Source organism: Arvicanthis niloticus, chromosome 1 (assembly GCF_011762505.2).
Source record: "Arvicanthis niloticus isolate mArvNil1 chromosome 1, mArvNil1.pat.X, whole genome shotgun sequence".
Lineage (NCBI taxonomy): Eukaryota > Metazoa > Chordata > Mammalia > Rodentia > Muridae > Arvicanthis > Arvicanthis niloticus.
The window spans coordinates 20,335,467-20,362,012 of record NC_047658.1 but is presented as its reverse complement, the minus strand read 5'-3'; the positions used below and the strand labels follow the sequence as shown (position 1 = coordinate 20,362,012).

At 43.9% G+C, this 26,546-nt stretch overlaps 1 protein-coding gene across 2 annotated transcripts; it reads left to right on the top strand.

Moving 5' to 3' along the window:
- The first annotated feature begins 329 nt into the window (after positions 1 to 329).
- On the top strand, positions 330 to 21,559 carry Tph1 (tryptophan hydroxylase 1). 2 transcript variants are annotated; one of them, XM_034514677.2, is made up of 12 exons: positions 330 to 375; positions 1,566 to 1,613; positions 2,465 to 2,588; positions 5,566 to 5,749; positions 7,291 to 7,391; positions 10,038 to 10,105; positions 10,255 to 10,451; positions 13,504 to 13,639; positions 14,303 to 14,429; positions 16,191 to 16,286; positions 16,956 to 17,089; positions 18,814 to 21,559. In XM_034514677.2, the coding sequence occupies exons 3-12, from the start codon at positions 2,472 to 2,474 to the stop codon at positions 18,986 to 18,988; spliced, it is 1,335 nt and encodes a 444-aa protein (XP_034370568.1). In that variant the 5' UTR covers positions 330 to 375; positions 1,566 to 1,613; positions 2,465 to 2,471; the 3' UTR covers positions 18,989 to 21,559. The 2 variants fall into 2 exon arrangements, with proteins under 2 accessions (XP_034370568.1, XP_076790739.1); XM_076934624.1 differs by lacking the exon at positions 330 to 375 and adding an exon at positions 447 to 477.
- The last annotated feature ends 4,987 nt before the right edge of the window (positions 21,560 to 26,546 follow it).

The window sequence follows — 26,546 nt, the reverse complement described above, 5'->3', positions numbered from 1 at the left end:
TTTGGTTTCTAATCTCAGAGACTGGGTCCAAGTCGGCGGGAGGTCATTGTCAATAGCAGGTGTGATGATGATGGTTTGGAGGGAAGTTCTAAAAGGATTGTTTAATCTTACTCAGACTTTTTGTGGCTGAGCATGAGTCAACATTAACTTAATTAAAACTCCACGAGAATAGCTGTGAAAGAGCTGGGCGCCTGGGCTGCGGTCAGCGACTAAGAGGTCAGGGAGAGCCGCTCCCGCCCCCACACCCGCACTTCCCCATTCTCATTAGCTGTGCACCCGGAGCCCATTGGCCGTTCTGACGATGCGCTTCTCCTATAAGAGACGGCAGCTCCCGTCCGGTCCGCAGGTGACCCTCTGAACTCCAGTGACTCGGAGGTGAGTGGGGTGGCCCCTCCCCGGGACCCCGGATCAGAGGTCTCCCGGCACGGACAGGACCAACCTCCAGAGCTTCACTCTTCGTTTTTCTCCACTCAAGGGGTAATGGCTCTTTTCTTCTTCTTCTATAATGAGACTTTCCCTTAAGCTCCATCAAAGGAAGGGAGTCTTCGATGCTAGACCTCTCAGCACCTCATTTGCGCTCTGCAGCTCTGTCCTAAGTCACACAGGCATAGGTCATTGAGATTCAGAGCTAGTTAATACTCCAGGTAAACGTAACCCTGATTAAATGTAATTACCTGATTTTCAGAGGTTTTAAGTGAACTCGGTTGATGTTTCATTCTAGCCGTCTTGGAATGGAGGTGGAGGATACAAGCCCCCAGAAGTCTGTGCTTGTGGGACGCCAAGGGTGGGATTCTTTTTCTTTTTAAAGACAGGGCTTCTCCCTGGAGCCCTGGCTGTCACTCTGCAGACCGGGCTGGCCTTGAACTCACAGAGATTCACCTGCCTCTGCGTCCTGAGTTCTGGGATTAAATACATGTGCCACCACTGGTGGGCTCAAGGATGAACTCCTAAGTGAGTGTTCTGGGGTCACATACTCAGTTACTGGAGGTCACATGTCCATGTGTTGTAGCTGCTGCCCTAGATCTTTCTGATCATCTGGAGGGAGGTGGCGTCTGCCTTGTCCTTCTGGAGGGTTTCTTTATCTCTCCTGTGCTGTGCTTGCTTAAGCTTTTTTTTTTTTTTTTTTTTTTTTTTTTTTTTTTTTCCGGTTTTTTGAGACAGGGTTTCTCTGTATAGACCTGGCTGTCCTGGAACTCACTCTGTAGACCAGGCTGGCCTCGAACTCAGAAATCTGCCTGCCTCTGCCTCCCAAGTGCTGGGATTAAAGGGCGTGCGCCACCACCGCCCGGCTTGCTTAAGCTTTTTTGCTTGCATTTCATCTCCACTTCATTTCCACTTCCTATTTAGAAGAGAAAATCAGTATCCCCATGGATTCTTTCATTGTAGCTTTCACTCCTGCCTTCAAACTCTGCCCCCCCTTTCAAAAGCACTTTTCACCGTGCTTCCCAGATGAGACTTGGAAGCTTCACTTACTGGTGATGAAGCTAAGGAAGGAAAGAGTTGGTGGTGTGCACGCACCCTTCACTATGCCCTGCCTACTAATCAGATGGCCTTCTTCTTGGCAGGTCTTATTTCCAGTGCTGGATCCTGCATACTGGAGCATCTTTATTCAGGTGAGGATCCTGCCCTGTCTTTGAGGGTGACTCCTTATCTTTTGAAGGTGACGTCTTACTTTTGAGGGTGATCTCCTACCTTTGAGGGTGACCCCTGCCTTTGAGAGTGACCTCTTTGAAGGTAAACCTCTTTCCTTTTAAGGGTGACTGTGACCCTTTTATCTTACCTGGCTAGAAAGGGTTCAAAGAGGGAATAGAAGGCTAAAGAGGGAAAGAAACACCAGAGAAAATCACCGGGTTCTAACATGAGCTTTGGGATTGTTGAAGGAATGCTCCCAGGCAAGGCAGATTAGCAGGCAGCGTTGCTGGTGCTGTGGGGATGTGGCTGTCACCACAGGGACCTGATTTTGGGTCAGTCTGAAAGTGTTCAAGACAGCAGAAAGATGTGCACCGTCAAAGACCCAATGAAAACGTGCGTCCTCACCTCTAAGAGCCGTGTGAACACTGACATGTTGGGTTTACAAAGGAAACAGAAGGCCTCTTTGAAGGGGCTTTACAGCATCTTAGGGTAAAAGACGTGTGTGAATGAAGCACGTGGGAAAGCGACTCATGCATGACCCGAATTTGATGGGCAGTGAGGTAGACCTTCATAGAGGTCTCAGTTCGGGGCTGAATCAGGAAGACTGAGCAGAAAAGGGAAGCGCAGAGACACATCAGGTTCTCTTGCCATTCTGGGCACTATGCTGGGCGGAGTTTAACCTTCTGTCCCACTACCATCTGGAAAAGCCTGTCTGACAAGTGGGTTTAGCAGATAGAGGAATGGGAGCGGGAGGTGGATGGCGTCACCGCTGCTGCCCTCTGCTGGCTAGCTCTGTGCTTAGCACTCATTTATCTGCGCTTTCACATTTCAGATTCACCATGATTGAAGACAACAAGGAGAACAAAGACCATTCCTCTGATCGGGGGAGAGTGACTCTCATCTTTTCCTTGAAGAATGAAGTTGGAGGACTCATAAAAGCACTGAAAATCTTCCAGGTATGGCTTTTCCACAAAGCTCATCTAAAAATGGGTCTCGGAAATTCTATTAGAATGTAAAGTACTGTCAGTCTGGTTCCCCAGAGACAAACCTATAGAAGTCTCTTAACTTGCCTTGCTAACATACTTTTCAGGGAGTGGAAAGACAGCTCAGTGGTTAAAAACACTTGTCGTTCTTGCAGAGGACACTAGTTCAGATCCCAGTGCTCACACCAGGCAGCTCACAACAGTCTCTAACTCCGGTTTCAGGGGATCTCATGTCCTCTTCTGGGTACTGCACACCTGTGGTGCATGCACTTAAAATAAATAAAATATGTTCAGTTCTGAGAAGTGGGTAAGAAAGAGAACAGCCTAGGAAAGACTAGACACAAATAGCTGAGAAGGAGATTGGGGGAGGGGGTCACTGCTTAAACGTTGAGAGATTTCAACCAAACAAAGCATTTTACACTTAACTGAATGCTGAGCCATGTAATATTGATACTATTTAATGACATAATAATATTTTCAAGTGACAAAAGTAGCAAGGACTCTGCCATTATGTCAGCGGCTACTGTCAGCGCCTCAGTCACATGGCCTGCAAATATTTTCAGTTTAACATAGTGAGACTGTGGGTTACTGTGCATTTATGAGCCTTAAAATGTTCCTCCTTACAATTTTTATTCTTATTTAGTATGTGTATTTGTGTGCACATGTGCGCTCTCTCTCTCTCTTTCTCTCTCTCTCTCTCTCTCTCTCTCTCTCTGTCTCTCTTTCTTTCTCTCTCTCTCTCTGATGGTCAGAGGACAACTTGCAAGAGTTGGTTCTCTCCTTCCAGTGTGTGGGTTCTGGGGATTGAAGTCAGGTTGCCAGACTTGGTTGCAGGCTCCTTTACCTGTGGAACCATTTTGCTGGCCCAAATGCTTAAATTTTTGACCCAGTAATGCCATTTCCACGAAACTGTGTGTGTGTATATGTGGTGTGTGTGTGTGTGTGTGTGTGTGTGTGTGTGCATGTGTGTTGTAGGAACACATTGCAGAGGCCAGTGGAGAATGTCAGGCCATTCTCTATCATTCACTTCCCTCTTCCTTTCAGACAGAGTCTCTCATTGAGCCTGGGCCTGGGCTGGCATCCAGCAAGCCTCAGAGATTCTTCTTTTCCAACCCCACAGTGTGGTGGTTACCTACATGTGGCTGCACCAGGCTTTTATGTGGGTGCTGGGGATTCAAACTCAGAGCCTTATACTCAAGCAGCAGGCACTTTAAACACTGAGCCATCTCTCCAGCCCCTCTCCTACAGCTCTCCTGATGAAATATGGGTGAATCAGACAGAGAACAGTGTTTATTGAACACTTATTATGTGTGGTGTACTGGATTCTATACTAAACATGTGGTTTCAAACAGACCAGACATGGTACCATCCTTCACACAGTGTGTGATCTGGACAGGGAGACGGACATTAAGCAAGCAGTTTAGTGAGTGCACAACTACATAGGTGTAAAGAGAGACACTAGGTTCTGTGACATCACTGAACTGGAGTCTCTAACCCAGTTCAAGGACTCAGGAACACAATAATTTATTTCTAACAGACTGTGAACAGGCTAAGTCTTGGTGCTTGAACACCACATGGCTAGGCAGGTTCCAGATTTGTGTGCACACAAATCCCTTATTAGCTAGGTGGTCACTGGGAGTTAATGTCTCCCAATGTCTCTCTGCATGTCTCAATAAAATAAGAGAGAACCCTTCCTACCTCATGTCGTTAGGAATTAATAGTTAAACTGTTCAAAGTGCTTGAGGCTGTACAAAGTAAACAGTCAATAATTGTTGACTATCGTTATCAAGCAGGTTTGTTACCCAAGACATGTTATTTAGTCATTCAAATAAGAAACATTTAAATGTGGACACGGTTCTAGAAGGGCCTGAGACTAGGGCTCCTGCCAATGGCAGAGCCTTAGCCAATTCCTGTCAACCTGTTTCTCTCCCTGGCCTCTTTGATGAGGAGTTATAAAACATCAATATTGCTTTCATTCCCTCCCTTGCTCTGTGAATTAATTTGTTTCCTAATGTGAACATTTTTGATACCATCTCTCTTTGTTCCTTTACCCCTTTGCCCAAATTTAATACTATCCTATCCTATCCTACCCTACCCTACCCTACCCTACCCTACCCTACCCTACCCTACCTCACCCTACCGTACCCTACCCTTACTATTATTATTGCCATACAAAGAGTTAAAACTCGGGCTTTGAGCGTGCTGGGCAAGGATTCTGTCATGTATATCCTCAGCTCTCTGTTTACTTATTATTTTGAGAGAAAGTCTCACTAAGTGTTCTGGGCTGTCATCAAACTCATGATCTTCCTGTCTCTGCTTCCCAAGTAGCTAGGGTTTCAGGCCTATCCCAGCAAGCCTGGCTTGGATTATATTTTTTATGTAGTGATCACCTTTGGACCTTTGGAAGTATGTACCTGTACTTCTTCTTCCAACCCCTTCTACTTTCTTTATTGTTAGGATTTTACGTGGTACGTGGTTTAAAAACTTGACACGTTCTGTAAACTTATAAAGAAAACATCAGCTTTCTGCTTCGTCTCTCTTTATTCTATTTTTAAAAGTCTGTTTTGTATAGACAGGGACTTGCTCTGCAGTTTAGACTGGCCTGGAACTTCCACAGCCTCCTGAGTGCTGTGATTGCAGGTGTAAGCCATCGTGCTCAACCCAGCATTTGGTGCTTAGCTCTGGACCGTAACCAGCCCTGACTAACAGTGTCATTGTCACTTTACTGTTTTCTGAAGGGAATGATGAGTTTTTATTTTTTTATTTAATCCTACGTATTCTGGAAGGGCATTGCTTTGCCATTAGCAATACTAAAAACACCTTCTTCCTCCTTTTGAGCTAATTCTGAAAAATGTTGAATTGCCTTTTGAGTTATATCAAAAGTATTCTTCTCAAAGATCATTAGCATCCAAGGCAGGTCCATGTAGCCTTTACCCTCTACTTTACACAGGAGAATCATGTGAACCTGTTACATATTGAGTCCCGGAAATCAAAGCGAAGAAATTCAGAATTTGAGATTTTTGTTGACTGTGACATCAACCGAGAACAGCTGAATGACATCTTTCCCCTGCTGAAGTCCCACACCACTGTCCTCTCCGTGGACTCGCCCGATCAGCTCACCGTGAAGGAAGATGGTACGTTTCAGACAGCAAAACCCCACCTGGAAGAGTAAGCACTCAATGTGTGTCCAGCCTCCTATTCATTTTGAGGATAAGGGGATAAAAAGAATCCTCTGTCTTTTCAAAGTCCTCATTGTGTGACAGTGAAGGGAAGATGGAATGGAGCTGACCACAATTCTGAGGAAGAACTATGAGGCAGTGTTTGATGGAGGGTGAGGTGAAAGAAGCTTTGAGCATGGGAAGGGTGGGTCAAAGGTCAATGATCTCTCTTACCTCCTAAAGGACTTCTTGATTCTGCAACCCTTATCTTATTGTACCCCAGTCCCCTCCCAAACTCTTCATAGATCTCTTAGGGCTTGATGTCTAACAGATATTAGACAGATATTTGAATTTGGGGGGAATTTGTGCTTGACATTAGTGATCTGAAACCTATTATAGCACATTCCCACCAAAAAACAATGACTCTCCTGACACAAAGCCTTCCAAGGTTCAGATACTCAGATCAAAAAGGCTGAGTGAGGTCTCCATTATTGAAAAAACAAAAAAACAAAAAAACAACCAAAAACCCACATTGTAATTTAGTTAAGACAAAAGACAAATGGATTCATTTAGTAACTTTATACTCCTTGAAGTGTCTTCAAATACATCACAATACTTGGGGTGTGGCCAGGGCTGCCGTTCATCTGCCATGCCTTCTTGTCATTGTCAAATGGTGGATTCACCTCCTCTTCTGGGAGGGAGCAGCTTCCCTGAGTGAGACTCTGAGTGCTCCTCTTGAAACAGAACGAACAGGGCAGGAAAGCTGAGTTCTATCTGCTCTCTTCCACTGGTAATGGCGACCTGGGGCAAAGGCCCCAGCCTTAGCAGACTGCTTTCCTCACTGACACAAGTGAAGAGTTTCCCAGACTGTGAGGTGGCTCCTTTGATTTTTTAATGCATACCAACTCATGTGATCTCTCTCTCTCTCTCTCTCACACACACACACACACACACACACACACACACGCAGGTGGCTTATGACCTCCTTGGGCATCTATATTCATACGCATGTGCACACACACACATACGCACATGCACACGCATTTACTGAACTAAAACAAAAACGTTTTAAAGAAAATCTAAAAACTAGATATTGAGATATGATTCTGTTCTAAAAAAAAAAAAAACAAAAAACAAAAAACAAAAAACAAAAAACAAAAAAAACCCAAAAACCCCACAGATATTAGAATTCCTTCCTGGACTTACACGCTGGTGTCTAGAGTTGCATCAGCCTGGTCTGCTTTCATAGAATAACCAGGCAAGTGTCAGAAGACATTTAAATGCTTGGCTTATTACTTCATTATAGTATTCCTCAGCACTTGGGAAATCAACCTAAAGGTTAAAAAAAAAAGCCAATGATTTTAAAATCTGACTTCTAGGAACAGAGTGGGCATTTAAACCGTATTTGTTTCCTTCAATACACAAGTCTCATCTCATCTAACTGCTCTTGCTCTGAAGTTTGCTTTGGTTAAGGCAGTCTCCTTAACCCTCAGTGGCCTTGGGATTTTATTTTACAGTTATGGACACTGTCCCTTGGTTTCCAAAGAAGATTTCTGACCTGGACTTCTGCGCCAACAGAGTGCTGTTGTACGGATCCGAACTCGACGCGGACCACCCTGTAAATATATTTAAAAAGTCACCCAGTACAGATAATTTAGGTCAAACTAAAAATTAATGGCAGCTTTAAAACTTAAAAAAAAATTAGAGCTTTTGAAAAAGATTTATTAACTTTAATTTTATGTGTATGGTGTTTTCTCCTGATATATATATATATATATATATATATATATATATATATATATGCCTCAAATGTCCCTGGAAGCCAGAGGAAGGTATTGAATCCTCTGGAATTGGAGGGGTTTTGTTTGTTTGTTTGTTTGTTTTTGAATGATGCTATTTTTATTTGTATTTCTCTCTCGATTTTTTTTTAAGATTTATTTATTTTTTGTGTGTATGAGTACACTGTAGCTGTCTTCAGACACACCAGAAGAGGGCATCAGATCTCATTATAGATGGTTGTGAGCCACCATGTGGTTGCTGGGAATTGAACTCAGGACCTTTAGAAGAGCAGTCAGTGCTCTTAACCACTGAGCCATCTTACCAGCCCTGGAATTGGAGTTATGGATGGTTGTGAGACATCATGTAGGTGCTAGGAACTGAACCCTAGATTCTCAAGAGCAGCCAGTACTCCTTAGTGTAGAGTCATCTCCCCATCATCTAGGGGCATCTCAATAGCTTATATTAATTATACAAAGTACTGAGTTTCATTATGAGATTTTCATACATATATAAGATGTTTTTGACTATTCTTGCTGTGATTGTCCTGTCTCGTTCCTTCCCCCAAATAGCAAGGGCAAATTGATGGTGAGAAAATGCTTTTCCAAACTAAACAGAATTGAGATTTCAGACATCAGGAGCTGCCCTACCTACTGGTATGATTGAGTGAACAGACAAGAAGGTACCCAGCCTCACTAGCACGGAGATCTGCCCTGTTCCTGGCATTCCCGTTATTAAGATATCCCTAGAGTGTATCTGTAGTCAGTTACTGCTAAAATGAGCTCGAGTCTTTGAAATGACAATAAAGTTGGGTTGGAAAAACCCCAACCACCATGCTGCCCACTTTGATTGACTGAGTAGGCAGTTGATGTTCGGGGAAATTGTTTCCTTGGAGAATTTTACAGTAGAGCTGTTAGCTCAGAAGTTGGAATCCAGAGCATTGCACTCATGTTTGAAGCTCTGGGTTCTTGGGAGGGAAGGAGAGGGCAGACTGCAACTATGGAGGCTTGCAGCTCCAGCCTTCCCTTTAGGGCCTCCTGCTTTCTAAGCTGCATGAATGTGGCTAGATACCATTTTAGATAGCCTCCAGTGGACCCATCTGTGTGCCAGCCAATCTTACCAAGTAACTATGAAGTATCTGGAAAAGGGAAATTCACTGAGATGGAGACTAGGTCACTAGGTCACCAGTTTGCAAGGGCTGGGGTTGGGAGGCAGGGTGGGGGAGTGAGGAAGGGATAGTAACTAGAAGGGAATGTTTCTTTTTTGAGATGACTCAATTTTTCTGAAATCAGATGGTATAGTCTATAACCTTACTACCCTGAACATACCCATCTGGTCTGAGATTAGAAGGTAAGGTTGGTCTCTGGGCACAATGACAGACCTATTGTCTCAGCTGTGTGGAGGTCTGAGGTGGGAGGATTACGAGTTTCAAAGGCTAGGCCCCGGCAATATGGCAAGACATTGTCTCAAAATCGAAAGCAAACAAAACTATGAGCGCGGTTGTTAATTTCTATGAATGGCTATTTCGTGGCATATGGGCTGTATCTTAGTATAGTACTTAGTCTAAAGGTGATCAACATAACCCAAGGTCCAAATCCAAGCGCCTTAGTGGATCTCAACCTGCAGGCCTGGACTAGTTGTTAGTCTTCAACGTAATCTACACACTGTGCGAGCACCAGAAGTATGCGATTTGTATCTTGTATCTTGTATCCTGTGCACTTTCTGTGACCCTGCAGTCCTCCATCAGCTCTCTCCACTCAGCAGACCCAGCTTGGGGATCAACACTGGGAAGCTTAGCTCAACGAAGGCACTCTTTTAAATATTGATTTCCATTTTAGTGTTATTTGCATTCTCTTCTATTTACTATTTTTATTTACTATTGACTGTTGTTTGCTGGGTCTCAAGTGTTCTAGGCAGACATTCTATTGACTGGTTACACACAGTCCTACTGTTTTATTACTAATTTCTACCATAGGTAACATAACTGAAGACACAGTCAAGTGATTAAAGAAAAACAAGATAAGAGCGATGTACTTAATTAGGATGGTCCCTTTTTGTCACTGTAGGATCTTTGCATATAAAGTATCATTTTACTTTGTAGCCATTACATGATAGACCTGTCACGTGACTGCTGACTTCAAAACAAAAGTGGTCACATATCTCTAAGCAATCTGTGCTTGTGCTAACAACTATGTAGTTCTTTAATATCTCTGGTCAGAACAATGAAGTGTTTCTTTTTTTTTTAAAGGATATATTTATTTTATGTAGATGAGTATACTGTATCTTCAGACACACCAGAAGAGCACATCAGATCCCATTACAGATGGTTGTGAACCACCATGTGGTTGCTGGGGATTGAACTCAGGATCTCTGCAAGAGCAGTCAGTGCTCTTAATCTCTGAGCCATCTCTCCAGCCCCAATGAAATATTTCTAAAGTGTCATCTTCAAGTATTTTTGTTTCAATATTTGATTAATTTTAATTCTCAGGGCTTCAAAGACAATGTCTACCGTAGAAGACGAAAGTATTTCGCAGAGTTGGCTATGAACTACAAACAGTAAGTATGTTACAAGCCAACACTTTGAACTTTGAGATAACATAAAGAACAAAATAAATGGAATAAGCTATGTTTATTTGGTAGATAGAAAGCCATGTAACCATTACCACCTAACTACAGTGTAGAATTCCCAATCTCCATCTTCTCAGTGGGGACCCCATTCCCAGGATTGAATTCACAGAAGAAGAGATTAAGACCTGGGGAACCATCTTCCGAGAGCTAACCAAACTCTACCCGACCCACGCCTGCAGAGAGTACCTCAGAAACCTTCCTTTGCTCTCAAAATACTGTGGCTATCGGGAAGATAACATCCCACAACTGGAAGATGTCTCCAACTTTTTAAAAGGTAATACGCCCGTGGAGCTGTGTAAAGGGGAGTCTGTTGACATGTTCTGATCGGGACAGTGTTGTTTGTGGAGGAATGAAGTCTAGTTATGTGGAAGGTCCAAAAGCTCCTAAACCCATCTAGAGTACTGGATCCACGACTGGGCACCACATTGGAGAAAGGAATCCAAATAGCTTAGAGTGTTGGTTCTCAACCTTCCCAGTGCTGCAGCCCCTTAATACAGCACCTCATGTGGTGATCCCCATGGAATTTATTATTATTATTATTATTATTATTATTATTATTATTATTTGCTACTTCAGAACTGTAATTTGTACTATGGTTATGAATTGCAATGTAAATACCCATGTTTTCCAATGGTCTTAGCAACACCTGTGAAAGAGTCCTTCAAACCTTTGTGAAAGGGGTCGTGACCCACAGGTTGAGAACCACTGATTTAGAACGTAAGCACAAAGGGAACAGAGTTGCAAAGGAATTTGGAAATGCATCACACAGTTAACTCTGAAGGACACTTTGGGCGTTAACTTGGAGATATAGAGAATGTTTCCTAAATGCTTAAACGTTGGACAAATTGGAATCTATATGGCTTTTTTTTTTTTTAAGATTTATTTATTATGTACCCAGTGTTCTGCCTGCATGCCAGAAGAGGGCATCAGTCTTCATTATAGATGGTTGTGAGCCATCATGTGGTTGCTGGGAATTGAACCCGGGACCTCTGGGAGAACAGTTAGTGCTATCAACCTCTGAGCCATCTCTCCAGCCCATACTATATGGCTCTTAAATAAAGATGGAGACCTTAACAGAAGACCCATGTGAAACCAGGCTTGTAAAATGGTTAGATCCTATCCATGAAGGCTTCTGTACTAAACCTCTGCACCTGCCCTCAAGGACGTGGTTGAGGAGACAAGGGCCTCTAGCTGATCTAGAAAGTAAGTGATCATGGATCTCCAGACTGTTGTGCTTAATTAAGAAAAATCGCTGTCTCCTTTTGTCTCAGCAAATCAGAAACCTTGGTGGGAAGGGCTGCTGTACAGTGCTGGCTATCAACACAGGGTCTCAGGAATGTTAGCCCAGAGTCCTGTCCCTGACCTGCACACCCCCCCCCCCCCCCAGCTATGCTTTTGGCTCATGTTGCTATTCTTTTGTTCCTGGCTGAGGGTGTTGTCTGAGTTTCTTACACGACTGTTAACAAACTCCTTCCCATTGATTCAACCCCTTACTTCTTTTTTAAGAAACTGTACCTAAAAACCTAAAGGGACTAAGCCGGAAAACATGGTATCATCTCATGAGGGTAGAAATCGTGTATGTGTTTCCTGTTAAAAACTAAGCTTTTAAGACACAGGACAGCATCAGCGCAGGTGGCCCCGCTGGACTCACACAGCACGCTCAGGATGTCACAGGTGTTGTTCAGTCAGGATCACAGGAAACATTTTGCTGTAGATATAAAGCTGAAAGCTTCTCCCTTGGGGTCTGGAGATGAGCTGGCCACAGAGCCATTCTGCTGTATTAAAGATGAGTGTCAAAGGGAGAAATCAAAATTTTCAACGAGAGAAACCAAAACCAAGAGTACAGTTTACATGAAGTGTCAGATGAGGATATGAACACTGTCAGACATGGTGGCCATTGGATACATGTGACCTTTTACATCGTAAACAATTAACATGTATTAATTGGTGTGGCTTGGGCACACTAGCACCTGTGAAATGCTCAGTCGTGACAGATGGCTGTTGTTCCATTCCATCAAGGAATGTGGAAGACTGTTGCATGGCGTTCTGCCCATCAGGGAGGGGACAGACTTACACAGCAACTGCATGGAGCTGGACCATCAGTGCTGTGACGTATAGTGTGAGGTACAAGACAGAGTACACTGTGAACCCCTGAGCTAATGAAACCCCGGTAGCCCCTTTTCCAGTACAGAGAAGGCAGCCTTGGCATTTGGTGGAAGAGAACCATCTAGATCAGGTTAAACTTATAAAAAGAAGTATAGAAGTAAACAATGCTTAAAAACAACGCAGATTAAATGGCTGTCATAAAAATACTTTAAAATTAATTTATCCTAATTTACCATACCCCCCAAAAATTGAAGTACCATACAAGGTAAAAGCTTCCATTATTATATTTTATTATTATGCTTTGGACATGCCACATGTCCAAAGCCATCGCCCTTCACCACCCCTTTCTTCTTCCCAACAGTCCCTCTTCTGCTTTCATGTCACAGGCAATTCCATTACGCTCCCTACATGCTTTCCCCTCGTCCCCCGAGATCCCATCTGCCCTGGCCACCACACACACAGGGATGTGAATCTAGGTTCTGCATGTAAGAGAAAGCATTCGGTATTTGTCTTTCTGAGCCCGACGTACTCCTCTTACTACAATGGTCTCCAGTTCCATCCACGTTCCTGCAAATGTTATGATGTCATTTTTCTTTATGATGGGACACAGTCTCACTGTGTATATGTACCGCTTGTCTCTACCCATTTTCTGCTGGTGGACGTCTGGGCTGGCTCCGTCTCCGTCTGGCTACTGTGACGAGTGTAGCAATAAGCATGGATGAACAGTGTCTTCGTGCTGTGTCGACTCAGTGCCTGTGGGGAATATGCCCAGGAGTTGTCCACCTCGAGTTCTGTTTTTAGTTTTTTTTTTTTGTTTTCTTTTCAAGAAACTTCCATAATGGCTGCCCCAGTTTACATTTCCACTGTCAGTGTGTAAGAGTTAAAATGCTCTCCGTGTTTGAAGGAGGGTGCCAAGTGTAATCTGAGTCCTCCTGAATTTGTATTCCACCTTTATCATCTCCAGTGGTTCTTGAGAACATTATCCAGTATTTTATAGCTGTTAAAATAACAGCTATAAGAGTCCTTTTGTGAGCACAATGGGAGATGTGGTGTGTAAAAGGTTCTGACCCTGGGGTGTGCTTCAGAATGCTTGGCTTCCGGTCGCACCTATATGCTACATTTTAATTTTCACATCCCTTGAAAGTGCTAGCTGGTGCCACTGACCAGTGTCAGCAGTCTGTTTGAGGGGAAAGTTTTCTGTTTTCTCCTTTGCTTTGCAGAACGCACAGGGTTTTCCATCCGTCCTGTGGCTGGTTACCTCTCACCGAGAGATTTCCTGTCGGGGTTAGCCTTTCGAGTCTTTCACTGCACTCAGTACGTGAGACACAGTTCAGATCCTCTCTATACTCCAGAGCCGTAAGTACTCATGCTATTCATTCATCAGATGGTTAGTTATAGTGATGGTACCCAAGTATTCAATAAAGCAGCATACGTCAAGCCTTTAGAACAGAGACTGGCGTTAAAGTGTGTTCTATAACATATGCAGCCAGTTATTATTATTATTTTATTAATTTGGCAACTTATTAAATGTCAGATGCAGTTCTGTGCACAAGGGACAGTGTGTATTTGGGGGGCATATACAGATGGTGAACAAGTAAATGAAGCATGTCAGATGATGGCGTATGCCATGGGAGGAAATAAAACTAGGAAAAGATATAGGCATGGATATGGGAAAGTCTGGGGAAGTGTGGCCAGAGAGGGCCTTGCTGAGGAAACCTGGGAGTAGAGACTTGATTTGGGTGGGACTTGGGGTAGCAGTGGATGTGTGTTGTGAGGACAAGATTTGGAACCAAAGGCATTTCTTTCTTTGGTTAATGTCTTTTGGGATCTATTACTCCCGATCAGCTAGAGTGAAAATAAGGTTGACTTTGGCTTGGGTTTGACAATTGTTTATACATGTGTATATCTACACAATCAATCTACACAGTGTTAGAGACTGTGTCTCTGCTGCAACAGTTATGTGTGTGTTGTGTGTGTGTGTCAATTGTTACAGTGTGATACATTGTGTCTCTGTTGCAGAGACACCTGCCATGAACTCTTAGGCCATGTTCCTCTCTTGGCTGAACCCAGTTTTGCTCAATTCTCCCAAGAAATTGGCCTGGCATCCCTTGGAGCTTCAGAGGAGACTGTTCAAAAATTGGCAACGGTATACATCTGGAAATAGCTGTATAGTTCAGTGTTCTCCACTGGGTGTGGTTAGGAGCATTTGGACATTTTGAAGTCCATGCTCAAGGCAACCATTAGAAAAGTTACTTTTGCTTTAAATGTATATGGATTTAAATAATGTTAAAAGAAGATATACAAATTTAAGGTTTCTCAAAAAGAAAAAGATTTAAAACAAGACAGAGAATCACAAGTTTGATTTAATATACTAGTTTTTAGACCAAAAAAAAAAAATGAGTGGTGTCTTATCAGTCAGGAAAAGAAGGGTGTTTTGGAATGGGGCTCAAGACATATGAGAAGGGGCTTGGCACTGCTGGGAACAGCTGAGGGTGAGGGAGGGTGTGGAATAGGCTAACTGGTTCTGAAGCTGTGGTTTGGAGATGCTAGGGGTTCCTGAGATCTTTTGTGGATTCCTTTGGGACAAAATTGTTCACAAGTAAAAGATATAAACTGTATTTTTAACGTGACAGACAGGCTCACATGCCACATAGAGTCTGAACTTTATGCGACCGCCATGTGCCGAGTGAGGTAGTTTAAAGACTGTCCACGTTTCTTTGAAAAGCAGATTCAAATGCCCAGCCCCCTTCTAGCTACATAACTGTTTAAGCTGAGCTTTCTTCGTACACTCAAACCTAAACAACATACTGCAAAAGATTAAATACAGAAACAGATATGGTAATCCATCTGCCATCTCATCAGACATTAAATAATGTCTGGCCAGACACGGACAAGATGTGAACAGCGCTGGCTCAGCTGATTCAGTCACTCCACACTGTGAATCCATAGGATGATGACTGTTAAAAAAAAAAAAAATTAAAACCAGGGCCAGTGAGGTAGCTCAGTGTCACCAAGCATGGTGAACTGAGTTCTACCTCATAGCTAAAGGAAAGAACCACCCACAAGGTGTCCTCTGGCCTCCTGTAGGCATGTGCACACAGACAAATAAAAGTAAAAGAAATTAGATTAAAGTTAAGAAGTGACAGTGGAAAGATGGCTCTATAGTTGAGAACATTCTTCCTGCTCTTACAGAAGACCTGGGTTCCGTTTCCCAGCACCCAGACAGCTCACAACCCAGACAGCTCACACAACCCAGACAGCTCACAACCCAGACAGCTCACACAAACCAGACAGCTCACACAAACCAGACAGCTCACACAAACCAGACAGCTCACACAAACCAGACAGCTCACAACCCAGACAGCTCACAACCCAGACAGCTTACAACCTCTTGTAACTCCAGCTCCAGGGAGTCCCATGCCCTCTCTGGCATTTGTGGGTGCCCACATACATACACACATATAAATAAGAATGATAAAAAACAAATTAAAAAGATGAATAACAGTTATAAAACAATACTACTCCTCTGTTATTGTTTTGTAAAATGTACTTTCATTAAGTGTTAGTTATGTTACATACAATGGGTTTACCATATTTGAAGTTGATTTTGAAGCACCTAAGTAGTTTCTTTGTTTTAACTTTAATATGATCAATATAGCTAGGGTTACACATACACACAGAGAGATCATTGGACTCCTTGGTACTTGTTAACTGTATCTGAGAGTCTTTACACCAAGTTTACAAAGTCCTGATGTACAACAGGGCCAGATTGTAAAGCACTTGGGATCTAGGCTGGAAATCTTGGGCTTGATTCTGGGTGTACTTTGGGCCAGTGACTAAGAGCTGGGATTTGCTTTAGATTGAGAGGCTCGGGATGTGAACATGATGTTGACATCGTTTTTTGCAGTGCTACTTTTTCACTGTGGAGTTTGGGCTGTGCAAACAAGATGGACAGCTGAGAGTCTTTGGTGCCGGCTTGCTTTCTTCCATCAGTGAGCTCAAAGTAAGAGTCATGGACATTGCACATAGCTGTGTCCACTAATGTGGTCAACATGGCTGGGGGCACAGCTTGCTGCTGACCAAGCACTTACTATGGGAAATATATTTAGTTGGCAGTAAACATAATTTGAGAAAATTTTTCTCTACTCGCTCAAATTTCTAGAAATGTGTCTTTTAGATAGTGTTTTTAAAGCTTTAGACAAATTTCTGGGATACGAGTAGTAAGTTCTGTATGAAGTAGGGAAGTGACACATGTTCACTTAAGAAAGTAAAGTGCTGTTGAGCCTTCGAGATTAAAGATGCTGTCCAAGGTACTGTTTTGTGCTGAAAGAGGCTGCTCTCTGGTGGAGGGTATGAGTCAATGGTAAAGGTGACTAGCAGATGTAAACAGTAGGTGCCGAAATGCATAAGTAAATAGCGGAATCAATGAAGATCCTTGGGTGTCTTCTATGTGATAAAGGGGTTAAAAAAAAACACAGAGACGGTCTTAGGTCATTTGTGGGAGACAACAAACTTGTTTTGTTGGGCTAGACTGGCTGACATAGACACGTAGGACGTCAGTCTGAGGATTTAGCCGGGCCCTTGCATAACTCAGATCAGAGGTGTGCCAGCCGCTGCAGTCTTGTGTTCTGTGAAGATGGGCAGTATTTGATTGTCATTTTTTGTCCCTCAGCATGCACTTTCTGGACATGCCAAAGTTAAGCCTTTTGATCCCAAAGTTGCCTGCAAACAGGAATGTCTCATCACAAGCTTCCAGGATGTCTACTTTGTATCTGAGAGCTTTGAAGACGCAAAGGAGAAGATGAGGTAAAATCTATGTCCCCCAAGCTTCCCTTTGCTGCAAAAGTAATGTCCAAAGATACAGTAATCACAGTATGAATGAGTCAGTAATTGGGAGCCTGCCAGGAGCCTTCTTCCTGGGACATGTCTGTTGTTTAGAGTAGGTTGAATATCATAGATTCCGTAGTCACACATGGGCATGGAATACATTGAGAGATTGGCTCCTTCCCACTTCTTCCCAGCAGATTTTATAGCCCAGCAGGAAAAAAAGAAACTAGACAAGATACTGTAATATGAAAAGTGGCAAGAATGAAAGGAAACACTGTCTTGCCTCCACTTATCTTCTCTCCAGCTGGAGAATCATGGAAATCTTAGAGGCAAGTGAGACAGGTAGGAAGACCAGCTAGAATTTAGACATGTTAAGTTTTAGGCCGAAACGGCATGGAAAAGATGAGGAGATAGAAAGGCATGGGGATATTTCAATGCATTCAGAGCTCCTGACTCATCAGCTAAGCATATAGTTAAGAGGGAAGAATTGGGGCACAGGCACTTTCTGGGAGATTCTTGCGAACTCCAGGTGAAAGTAAAATCTGGACTAAGATGGAGGTCACAGGGAGGCAGTCACTGTGGAAGCACGATCCAGAAAACGGCATGTGATAAAGGTTGTCTTGAAGCCACACTGTGAGGATAGGGCAGACGACAGGGGGTTGAAGATGATGCTTACTTCCAGGGGCTTGCTATGCACAGAACAAAATAACAATAGCAGCTGGGGTTTCTCTAGCACAGATGGCATCCTTGTGCAAAGCTGTAGTGGTCCCTGCTGGGAAGACCAGATGGATGGGAACCTGGATTCCCGTCTCCAAGCATGTATACTTGTTCTCAGCTGTGCTGTTATCCTTAAGGGTCCTGAACACATAAGAGGTTCAAATGTTGGCTTGATAAAGGAGACAGACTTTAAACCTTGAGGAAAGGGAGAATTCAAACATTTGAGAGGACTCTAGAAACATTCTAAACTGAGAATTCACACATGTATGGGAGGGTAGGACTCTTCCCACTCTCCTCTCTCTGCTCCCTCTTTTGTTATGTAAAGCCTAGCAGAGGAGTCTGTTACTATGTGGTTCAGTATTGCCATTATCTACTGACAGATAAAGTTACTGAGCTTGATGCCCTTAGTGAATAAGTCAAGAGATGGGTTGTAGATCATTTCCATAGCATGAGACATGGGATTAATGCCTAGTATGGGAGGATGGAAAGGAAGGAAATGAAGAAGGAGAGGGAGTGAGGGGGAGGGGGAGGGGCGGACAGATGCATTTCATTCATGCTCTCCCACTGAGGCCACAGTGGGAAAGGTTGTTGGGACCTCTGCTGTCATGAGAGAGAAAGCAGGGGTGTGTGTGTGTGTCTGTGACTATATGTGTAGGTGTGTATGTGTGTGACTGTGTGTGTGTGTCTGTGTGTGTGTCTGTGTTTATGTGTGACTGTGTGTGTGCTTTTGTGTGTAATTGTGTGTGATTGTGTGTGTGTCTGTGTGTGTGTCTGTGTTTATGTGTGACTGTGTGTGTGCTTTTGTGTGTAATTGTGTGTGATTGTGTGTGTGTCTGTTTGTGTGTGTGTCTGTATGTGTCTGTGTCTCTGTGTTTGTGTTTCTGTGCATGTCTGTGTCTCTGTGTGACCAAGTCTTTTGTCCTTTATTTACTTTTGACACCCACTGTCACAGACATTAACACTCTCTTACTTGTTGTCTTAAATAGAGAATTTGCCAAGACCGTGAAACGCCCGTTTGGAGTGAAGTACAATCCATACACACAGAGCATCCAGGTTCTGAGAGACACCAAGAGCATAGCTAGCGCCGTGGATGAGTTGCGGTATGACCTCGATGTCGTCAGCGATGCGCTTGCTAAGGTCAGCAGGTGGCCCAGTGTGTGATGGTTTCTGGTGCAAATCCAAAAAGCCTTTGAGCATCAGGCCAGAGCCAGGGCCAGTTCTTGCTTCTCCTGGAGACCTGCTTGGGGAGGGACAGCAGCTCCCAGCTTAGCAATGTCTCTCGCTTTTCTCTGTAGCCAATCTCTCACTGTCTCTGAAAATGCATACCAGGCACTGCTGCCTTCTACTTCTGGTTTGTCTTCGGGCACCTGCTTAGGGAGCTATGACTCACATGCCATGTGATCCACAGGAAGCATATTTAAAATATTTTATTTCATTAAAATTTAATTGAATCATTCTCCCCTTTCCCTTTCTTCCCTCCAACCCCTCCCTCTCACATTCATGGCCTTCCTACTGAATGTGCATTTTTGATGGGCAAGTTGTCTGACATCAACCAGAGCTGGACTCATCCTGATGTCATTCCCCCAGTCTTTCATTAGTGGATGGCCACTCTGGATGCCACGATGAGTGTATCTGTATCTGTTCCCTAACACTGACTTCATGACAGCCCAGGCATAGTCACACACTAGACTTCAATGAGACTGGCTGAAACAGAAGTGCAGATGGCTTTGCTCTAGAGCACGGCTTGTAAAGAGCAAGCTGGCTTCAAGTGCAGTGTCAGACAGGGACATAAAAGCACCAAGTCTCAGCCAGGCATGAGGATGCCTATGATTCCAGTGCTTTCTGGCACTTTATTTCAGGGTGTCACACTAGGACATAATAAAAAGGTGTGGGGACACAGAGGGTAGGAAACAGGGATGGGAATGGAGGAGGGCCAAGGAGAGCAGTTTGTATCTGAGACTGTAATTATGTGAGGGCAGTAAGGATTGGGGCATATGTGGTGTCATCCATGTAGCATTGGCATAAGCAGTGGTATAAACTTTTCATTACTGTAACAAAGTGTCAGGGACGGTCAGCTTATAAAGAGGAAAGGTTTATTCTGGATGCTTTAGTCTATTAGAAGTTGTTCCTGTGGTTTAAACCAGTGGTGAAACAAGGCATGATGGGAGAATGTGGTAGAGCAAACTTCATAAAGCTATAAACTTCATAAAGGATGGAAAGAGAAAGAGTGAAGAATTTAGAGAAGGAAGAAGGGAGAGAGAGAAAGAGAGAGGAGGACACACACACACACACACACACACACACACACACACACAGGAGGTGAGAGAGAGTCAGAAACAGAGATAGAAAGATCCTACAGTGCAGTTTAAGAGTTCACTACCAGGGTAAGAGAGAGAGGGTTCAGCAGTTAAGAGTACTAGCTGCTCTTCCAGAGGACCCTGGTTTGATTCCCAGCATCTACATTGTGGCTCACACCCACCTGTAACTTTAGTTACAGAGGATCCAATGTTTTCAGGCCTCCAGGGATGAAAAGGCAGGCATACAAGTGGTGCACAAATATGCATGCAGCAAAACATCAATACACATATGATAAAAATTAAAAGGCCCCACCTCTGTTTTCCACATTAATAGTAAAATTATATACCATTAAATAGGCTTCATTTCAAGCCCACTAGATGTATTTTTACACTAGATTTTAAAAGACACCTTTTAAGAATTCAGAGGAAACTACTGAAAGCTGTATTTTATCCCATGCTCTACAAGGAAGCAGATCGAGGGAGTGTAATTCAGCCATCTCAGACCTTTAGAAACACTCACTTTAACAGCTACCGAGCATGCATATGTCAGTAAGTAGATATGTTCTGAAATCACTTGAAGTACGGACCAGCTTGTTTATAGTCTGCTTGGTTACCAGGGAAAGCCCTATAAAGAAATCCTACAACGAGCAAACAGAGAGCATGGTCGGCTGTTTCTAATTATTTCCGTAAGACTCTGGTGATGCTGAAGAATCAATTATTGGCTTTTTAAATGGTTGTGCTCTGACCAAAGCGCTTAAAAATAAAGAGGAAAGCTACAACCTTACCATTTGTAACTTCAGGATACTAGAAACAATAAGTGATGGGCATGATTTGGCAAATCCAAAGAGCCTCAGAATTTTCAAGCCACCTAAGAATCTTTTAATAATTATTCAAATACCAGGGCAGACTCAGACCAAAAGCACGGCTTGTGATTCATTCCCAGAAAGCCATTCCTCAACAGCAGCAGCGTGTTTGACTTTTCGAAGGAAACACAAATGCTAATCGTCAGAGTGCCTCCGTTCCCTAATCTCATGCTTTGGCATTTGGGATTACATAAGTAGCAAGATACAGCAAAATGCACAGAATTATTGCTCATTTTAAAGTTGGCTTCCAAACCAGAGAAAGAAAGAAGCCAGGACTTCCCAAAAGCACTAAATAACAGAGACCGTATGTTAATTTCCAGGAAGTGGATAAAGATAACTGTGGTCCATTTCACTCTTGTCTTCATGTTACTGTGCCATATACACTTATAATTTAAAAGTTTGTTGGTCCACTGGGTAATAAACTCAAAGTTCATGATCTCAAGAAGTGTTTTTTTTTTTAATTCGATATTTTATTTACATTTCAGATGTTATCCCCTTTCTCCATCCCCCCGAAATCCCCTATCCCATCCCCTCCTCCTGCTTCTATGAGAATGTGCCCCCACCCACCCACCTACTCCCACCTCCCCGCCCTGAATTCCCCCACACTGCATCATCCAGCCTTCACAGGACCAAGGATTTCCTCTTCCACCTATGCCCAACAAGGCCATCCTCCCCTACATATACAGCTGGAGCCACCAGTCCCTCCCTTTGTGCTCCCAGGCTGGTGGTTTAGGTCCTGGGAGCTCTGGTTAGTTGGTATTGTTGTTCTTCCCATGAGACCGCAAACCCTTTCAGCTCCTTCAGTCTTCTCTCTAACTCCTCCATTGGAAACCCCATGATCAGATCAATGGTTAGCTATGAGCATCTGCCTCTGTATATATTGGGCTCTGGCAGACCTCTAAGGAGACAGCTATATCAGTCTCCTGTCAGCATGCACTTTCTGGCATTCACATCAGCGTCTGCCTTTGGTGACTGCACATGGGATGGATCCCCAGGTGGAACAGTCTCCAGAAGTCCCCTCCTTCAGTTTCTGTCCACACTTTGTCTCCATATTTGCTCCCATGAGTATTTTGTCTAAGAAGGACTAGAAGTCTAAGAAGGACTGAAGCATCCACACTTGGTCTTCCTTCTTCATGAGCTTCATGTGGTCTGTGAGTTGTATCTTGGGTATTGTGAGCTTTTGGGCTAATATCTAATGATCAGTGAGTACATACCATGTGTGTTCTTTTGTGATTGGGTTACCTCACTCAGGATGATATTTTCTAGTTCCATCCATTTGCCTAAGAATTTCTTGAATTCATTGTTTTTAATAGCTAAATAATACTCCATTGTATAAATGTACCACATCTTCTGTATCCATTCCTCTGTCGAAGGACATCTGGGTTCTTTCCAGCTTCTGGCTATTATAAATAAGGCTGCTATGAACATAGTGCAGCATATGTCCTTGTTATATGTTGAAACATCTTCTGGGTATATGCCCAGCAGTGGTATAGCTGAGTCCTCAGGTAATGCTATGTCCAATTATCTGAGGAACCACCAGACTGATTTCCAGAGTGGTTGTACCAGCTTGTAATCCCACCAGCAACGGAGGAGTGTTCCTCTTTCTCCACATCCTTGCCAGCATCTGCTGTCATCTGAGTTTTTGACCTTAGCCATTCTGACTGGAAGCACATTTAAAACTTTTATTTTATGTGTGTAGGCCCCAGGAATTAAACTCCAGTTGTCAGGCTCTTTACCTGCTGAGCCATTTTTTGTGCCCCCCCTCTTGCAATTTTTTTTTGTTAAACTCACATTAAAAACAGTTTCACTTTTATGTTCACAATGTTACTAGTTTAGAGCCCCTAGCAGTGGTGATGGTTGGTACCAAGAATCAGCCGGGGGGGGGGGGGGGGGGGGGGGGGGGGGAGGCACAACAAAAGTATGAAAATGCCACAATGGAACCCATTACTTTGTATACCTCTTTAAAACATTAAAAAAAAGAGAAAACATAAAATATAAAATAAAAACTATATGTCACTCTGCTTCTTTAAAGTGTGTGGTTATGAACTCCATTAAGCCGAGCACACCTGGCTACCATCACTACTTCTTGTACTTCTTGGGAAGGTTTCCCCTCTCCCCTCTTTTTTTTTTTTTTTTTTTTTGGTTTTTCGAGACAGGGTTTCTCTGTGTAGTCCTGGCTGTCCTGGAACTCACTCTGTAGACCAGGCTGGCCTCGAACTCAGAAATCCGCCTGTCTCTGCCTCCCAAGTGCTGGGATTAAAGGCGTGCGCCACCACTGCCCGGCTTCCCCTCTCCCCTCTCATGTCCCTCCTCCCCCTCTCCCGCCCAACATGAGCTTTGTCTCCTGCGCTGAGTGACTGGAGAAAATTATGTCATGAGAAGGCTCTGTAAGAAGCAGATTCATGGGGCTGAGAGACTGTTCATCAGTTGACTGTACTCACTTCTCCTGCAGAGGACCTGAGTTTGAGTCATGGCACCCACATCTGCCTCTAACTCCAGCTCCAGGGGGTCTGATGCCGTCTTCTGAACTCCAATATCTTAATTTCTACATGTAAAAGAAACATTAATGACAACTGTTTTAAGTAAGACTCCCCGGCAGCTTCTGGATGATTCTGTCTTCCTCCAGAGAGAATGACTGCTGTGTCCTGCAGGCAGTGTGCTTATTACAGCATGGGAAGATCTTCTTGGTCCAGCCGTGGATGGAGCCAATGAGAAGCCAAGCTTCAGCTTGGTGAGGCTGGCCTACTTCCAGGTCACCTCTGTTGTCAATGTGCAGCCCTTTAGAGGTCCCACCTAAATGTCACAACTGCTGCTCTCAACCCAGATTCTTAGCCTCCTAGTCATTGCCGGCTAATGAGCAGGTGCTTCAAGGAAAGGAAGAGGGCCTGGTATAATTTTTTGTCTTCTTGTCACAGCCCCCTGAATTTCTGTTGCTTTGAAAGCTCTCTAATGACTTGAAATATATGTAAAAAATCTTTCCTGAGAGTTGGCTCTGACCCTCACTGGCTGCAGAACGCAGAAGAATGGGCCCTGCACCTCATATAGGCAGCAGAGTAGAGCTGGCCCTGATGGCAGGGGTGTGGGTGAAGTGGCCCTAGGGGTATGAACATAGAGAAGATGGCTCTCACACTCCTAGGTTATGGTCACAGGGGTAATGCACTTCATGTCCTTGCCCCTTGCCACCTGGTTCAGTTGGGAGAGCTGGCCTTGGGGTCATGAGAGCTGGAGAGCTGGCCCTGTCCCTCACCAGCTGCAGCACTTGGGAGAGTGAGCCCTGCTCCTCCGCTGGGTAGCACAGTAGAGCTGGATCTCCGTGTCATGGGTGTGGGTGAGCTGGCCCTGAGAGTATGAGAGCTGGAGAGCTGACCTTACCCCTTGCCCACTGCAGCATTGTGTGCGTTAGCTGAGGCAGTTCGGGAGAGCTCATCCTGGTGGTGTGGGTGTGGGAGAGCTGGCAGGCTGGCCAACTCAGCTACCACATAGGCTGAGACCCAGGGCTTTGAGTTGGCTCATGCCATCATCTATGAACTGCTGGAGCGTGGGAAAGGGCTGGCTTTACAGAAGGTGCAGGATCCCCACGACACAGAGTAACAACAGGGTACCTGAGAGGAGTCCCAGTGAGGATCCAGTGTTGATGGTGTAGCAGAAGCCAAAGGCCCCAAACCAGGCCAACTGATTCATTGCAATGAACATTTGCAAGTAAAGACGGGTGGACAAAGGGGTATACTGTGTGACACACTGTGACACACTGCAGCTTTCATGACAAGGATATGTTTTATGCTTTGTTTGGTTTATTTTTATTTTTGAGTTTTATTTTCTTTCTGGGGGAAGGTTGCAAGGGCAGAGGGAAGATACAAAGGGATGGGGAGATGGGTGGGATTGAGGTGCGTAATGTGAAACTCACAAAGAATCTATACAAAGTTAAAGTTAAAAAGATACTTTCCGACAGCTTTTCTAGTTGGGAGAACTGGTCAGCGGATTGGTAATCTTTCTGTCAGAAGCAGCGCCTGGCTTTGGATGCTGTACCTTGGTTCTGTCAACTCCGTGGCTTCCCCCAATGGTGCCATCAAGTGGAGACCAAGGGTTCAAACACACTCTATGGGGACATTTTCCATTTAAACCACCCCACCTCTCAAATTCTAATAAATAAAACTGGTAACACTGTAACTGGCTCTTCTTTGCACTTTCAGTGAAACCTCAGGGAACCTACCCCCTTATTTTAAAGGTTCCATCCTTGGTTAAGGATGTATTCAGTGTTAGAATTCTCTCCTGTATAAATGCCTTGGGTTCCATGGGAAGTACCACAAAAGAAGTTTTGTACTAAGTAATAGAAACCTCAAACTTTAAGATCAGGGCCATCTTCCTCCTCTAGGACTGAGACTACAGTTCATTAGTTTATTTCCTTACACCCGTCTCCCATTCGCTGGGAGATGAGTGGACTGCAGTGCTTGGTCTCTCTGAGGACCTGTGGTGACAGGATGCAGGCAGCTGGAAGAAGCAGGAAAGTTTCCCCTTAGACTGAGTGCTGTGGGTTGGTACCAGCCTTTTCTGCTCTTGTTCATAGTATCAGTTCACGGTCTTTTGGGTGGTTTACAAGGCCTCAGTATCTCTTGATAATGGTGTCTTTCTCTGACTGGGCTATGGATTTCATCTCCATCATTCGCTGGGAATCTGGTGGCCAACTGTTCCATGGTGTCATTTGATCACTATAGATTCTCTCCAACAGTGTCAAAGACTCTGCCAATGTGCTTATGCTGACTTTTACAGAACTCCCACAGTCTCCAGCTCTCTCTGACCAGATATCAACCCTGTCTGGTGGTTAGCTATTATATCATAAGAAATCCTCCAGTCTGAATGATTTCTTGGTCCTCCTGCAGCATCTTTCCTTGGGCTTGAGATGGGTGGGATTCACATCATACTGTCACACTGATATAATAGTGATCAATTAACTATCCTGTCGAGATTGCTTTCAGCATCTCTCATCTCTTAGGCAGGAATCCACCCAGATTTCTAGATACCTGCATTACAGGTTCTGGTTTGGCTTCTCCTACCTTACTTTATTTTTTATTATATTTAAACATTATTAAAATTATACAATATATTTTTATTGTATTTTCCCCTTCCCTAAGTCCTCCTGGGTCTTCCCCACCTTCCTCATGTTCTCTCTCAACACCTCCAACAAGAAAAATTGAAACAAAACCCAAAGAGACAAAACCCACCATAACAAGGACAATAAAAAAAACACACACACATGAAACATGGAGCCTGTTTTGTGTTGGTCAGCTATTTCTGAGCATGGGACCTACCCAGGAGGGTTATTGATATGCCCAGTTCATTACATGGGAGAAAACTGGTTTTCTTTTTCCCATGAAGTATCAATAACAAATAGCTTCTTCATCAGGGATGGGTCTTTGTGCCCTCTTTTCATCCTCAGTGCTGGGATTTTGTCTGGAAAACACAGAGACTGTGACAGCATGCAAAGGCCCACACAAATCTATCTTACCGTACAATGTGCAAGTTATTGGCATTTATTGCTTTGGGACCTGCTGGTGAGAGGCC

What these genes read in the sequence shown, in the direction of transcription:
- Tph1 (XM_034514677.2), top strand. Translation starts at nt 2,472, where the DNA reads ATGATTGAAGACAACAAGGAGAACAAAGACCATTCCTCTGATCGGGGG. An exon ending in GCTCACCGTGAAGGAAGATG is followed by an intron (nt 5,750 to 7,290) that starts GTACGTTTCAGA and finishes TTTATTTTACAG; the next exon opens with TTATGGACACTGTCCCTTGG. An exon ending in CCTCTCTATACTCCAGAGCC is followed by an intron (nt 13,640 to 14,302) that starts GTAAGTACTCAT and finishes TCTCTGTTGCAG; the next exon opens with AGACACCTGCCATGAACTCT.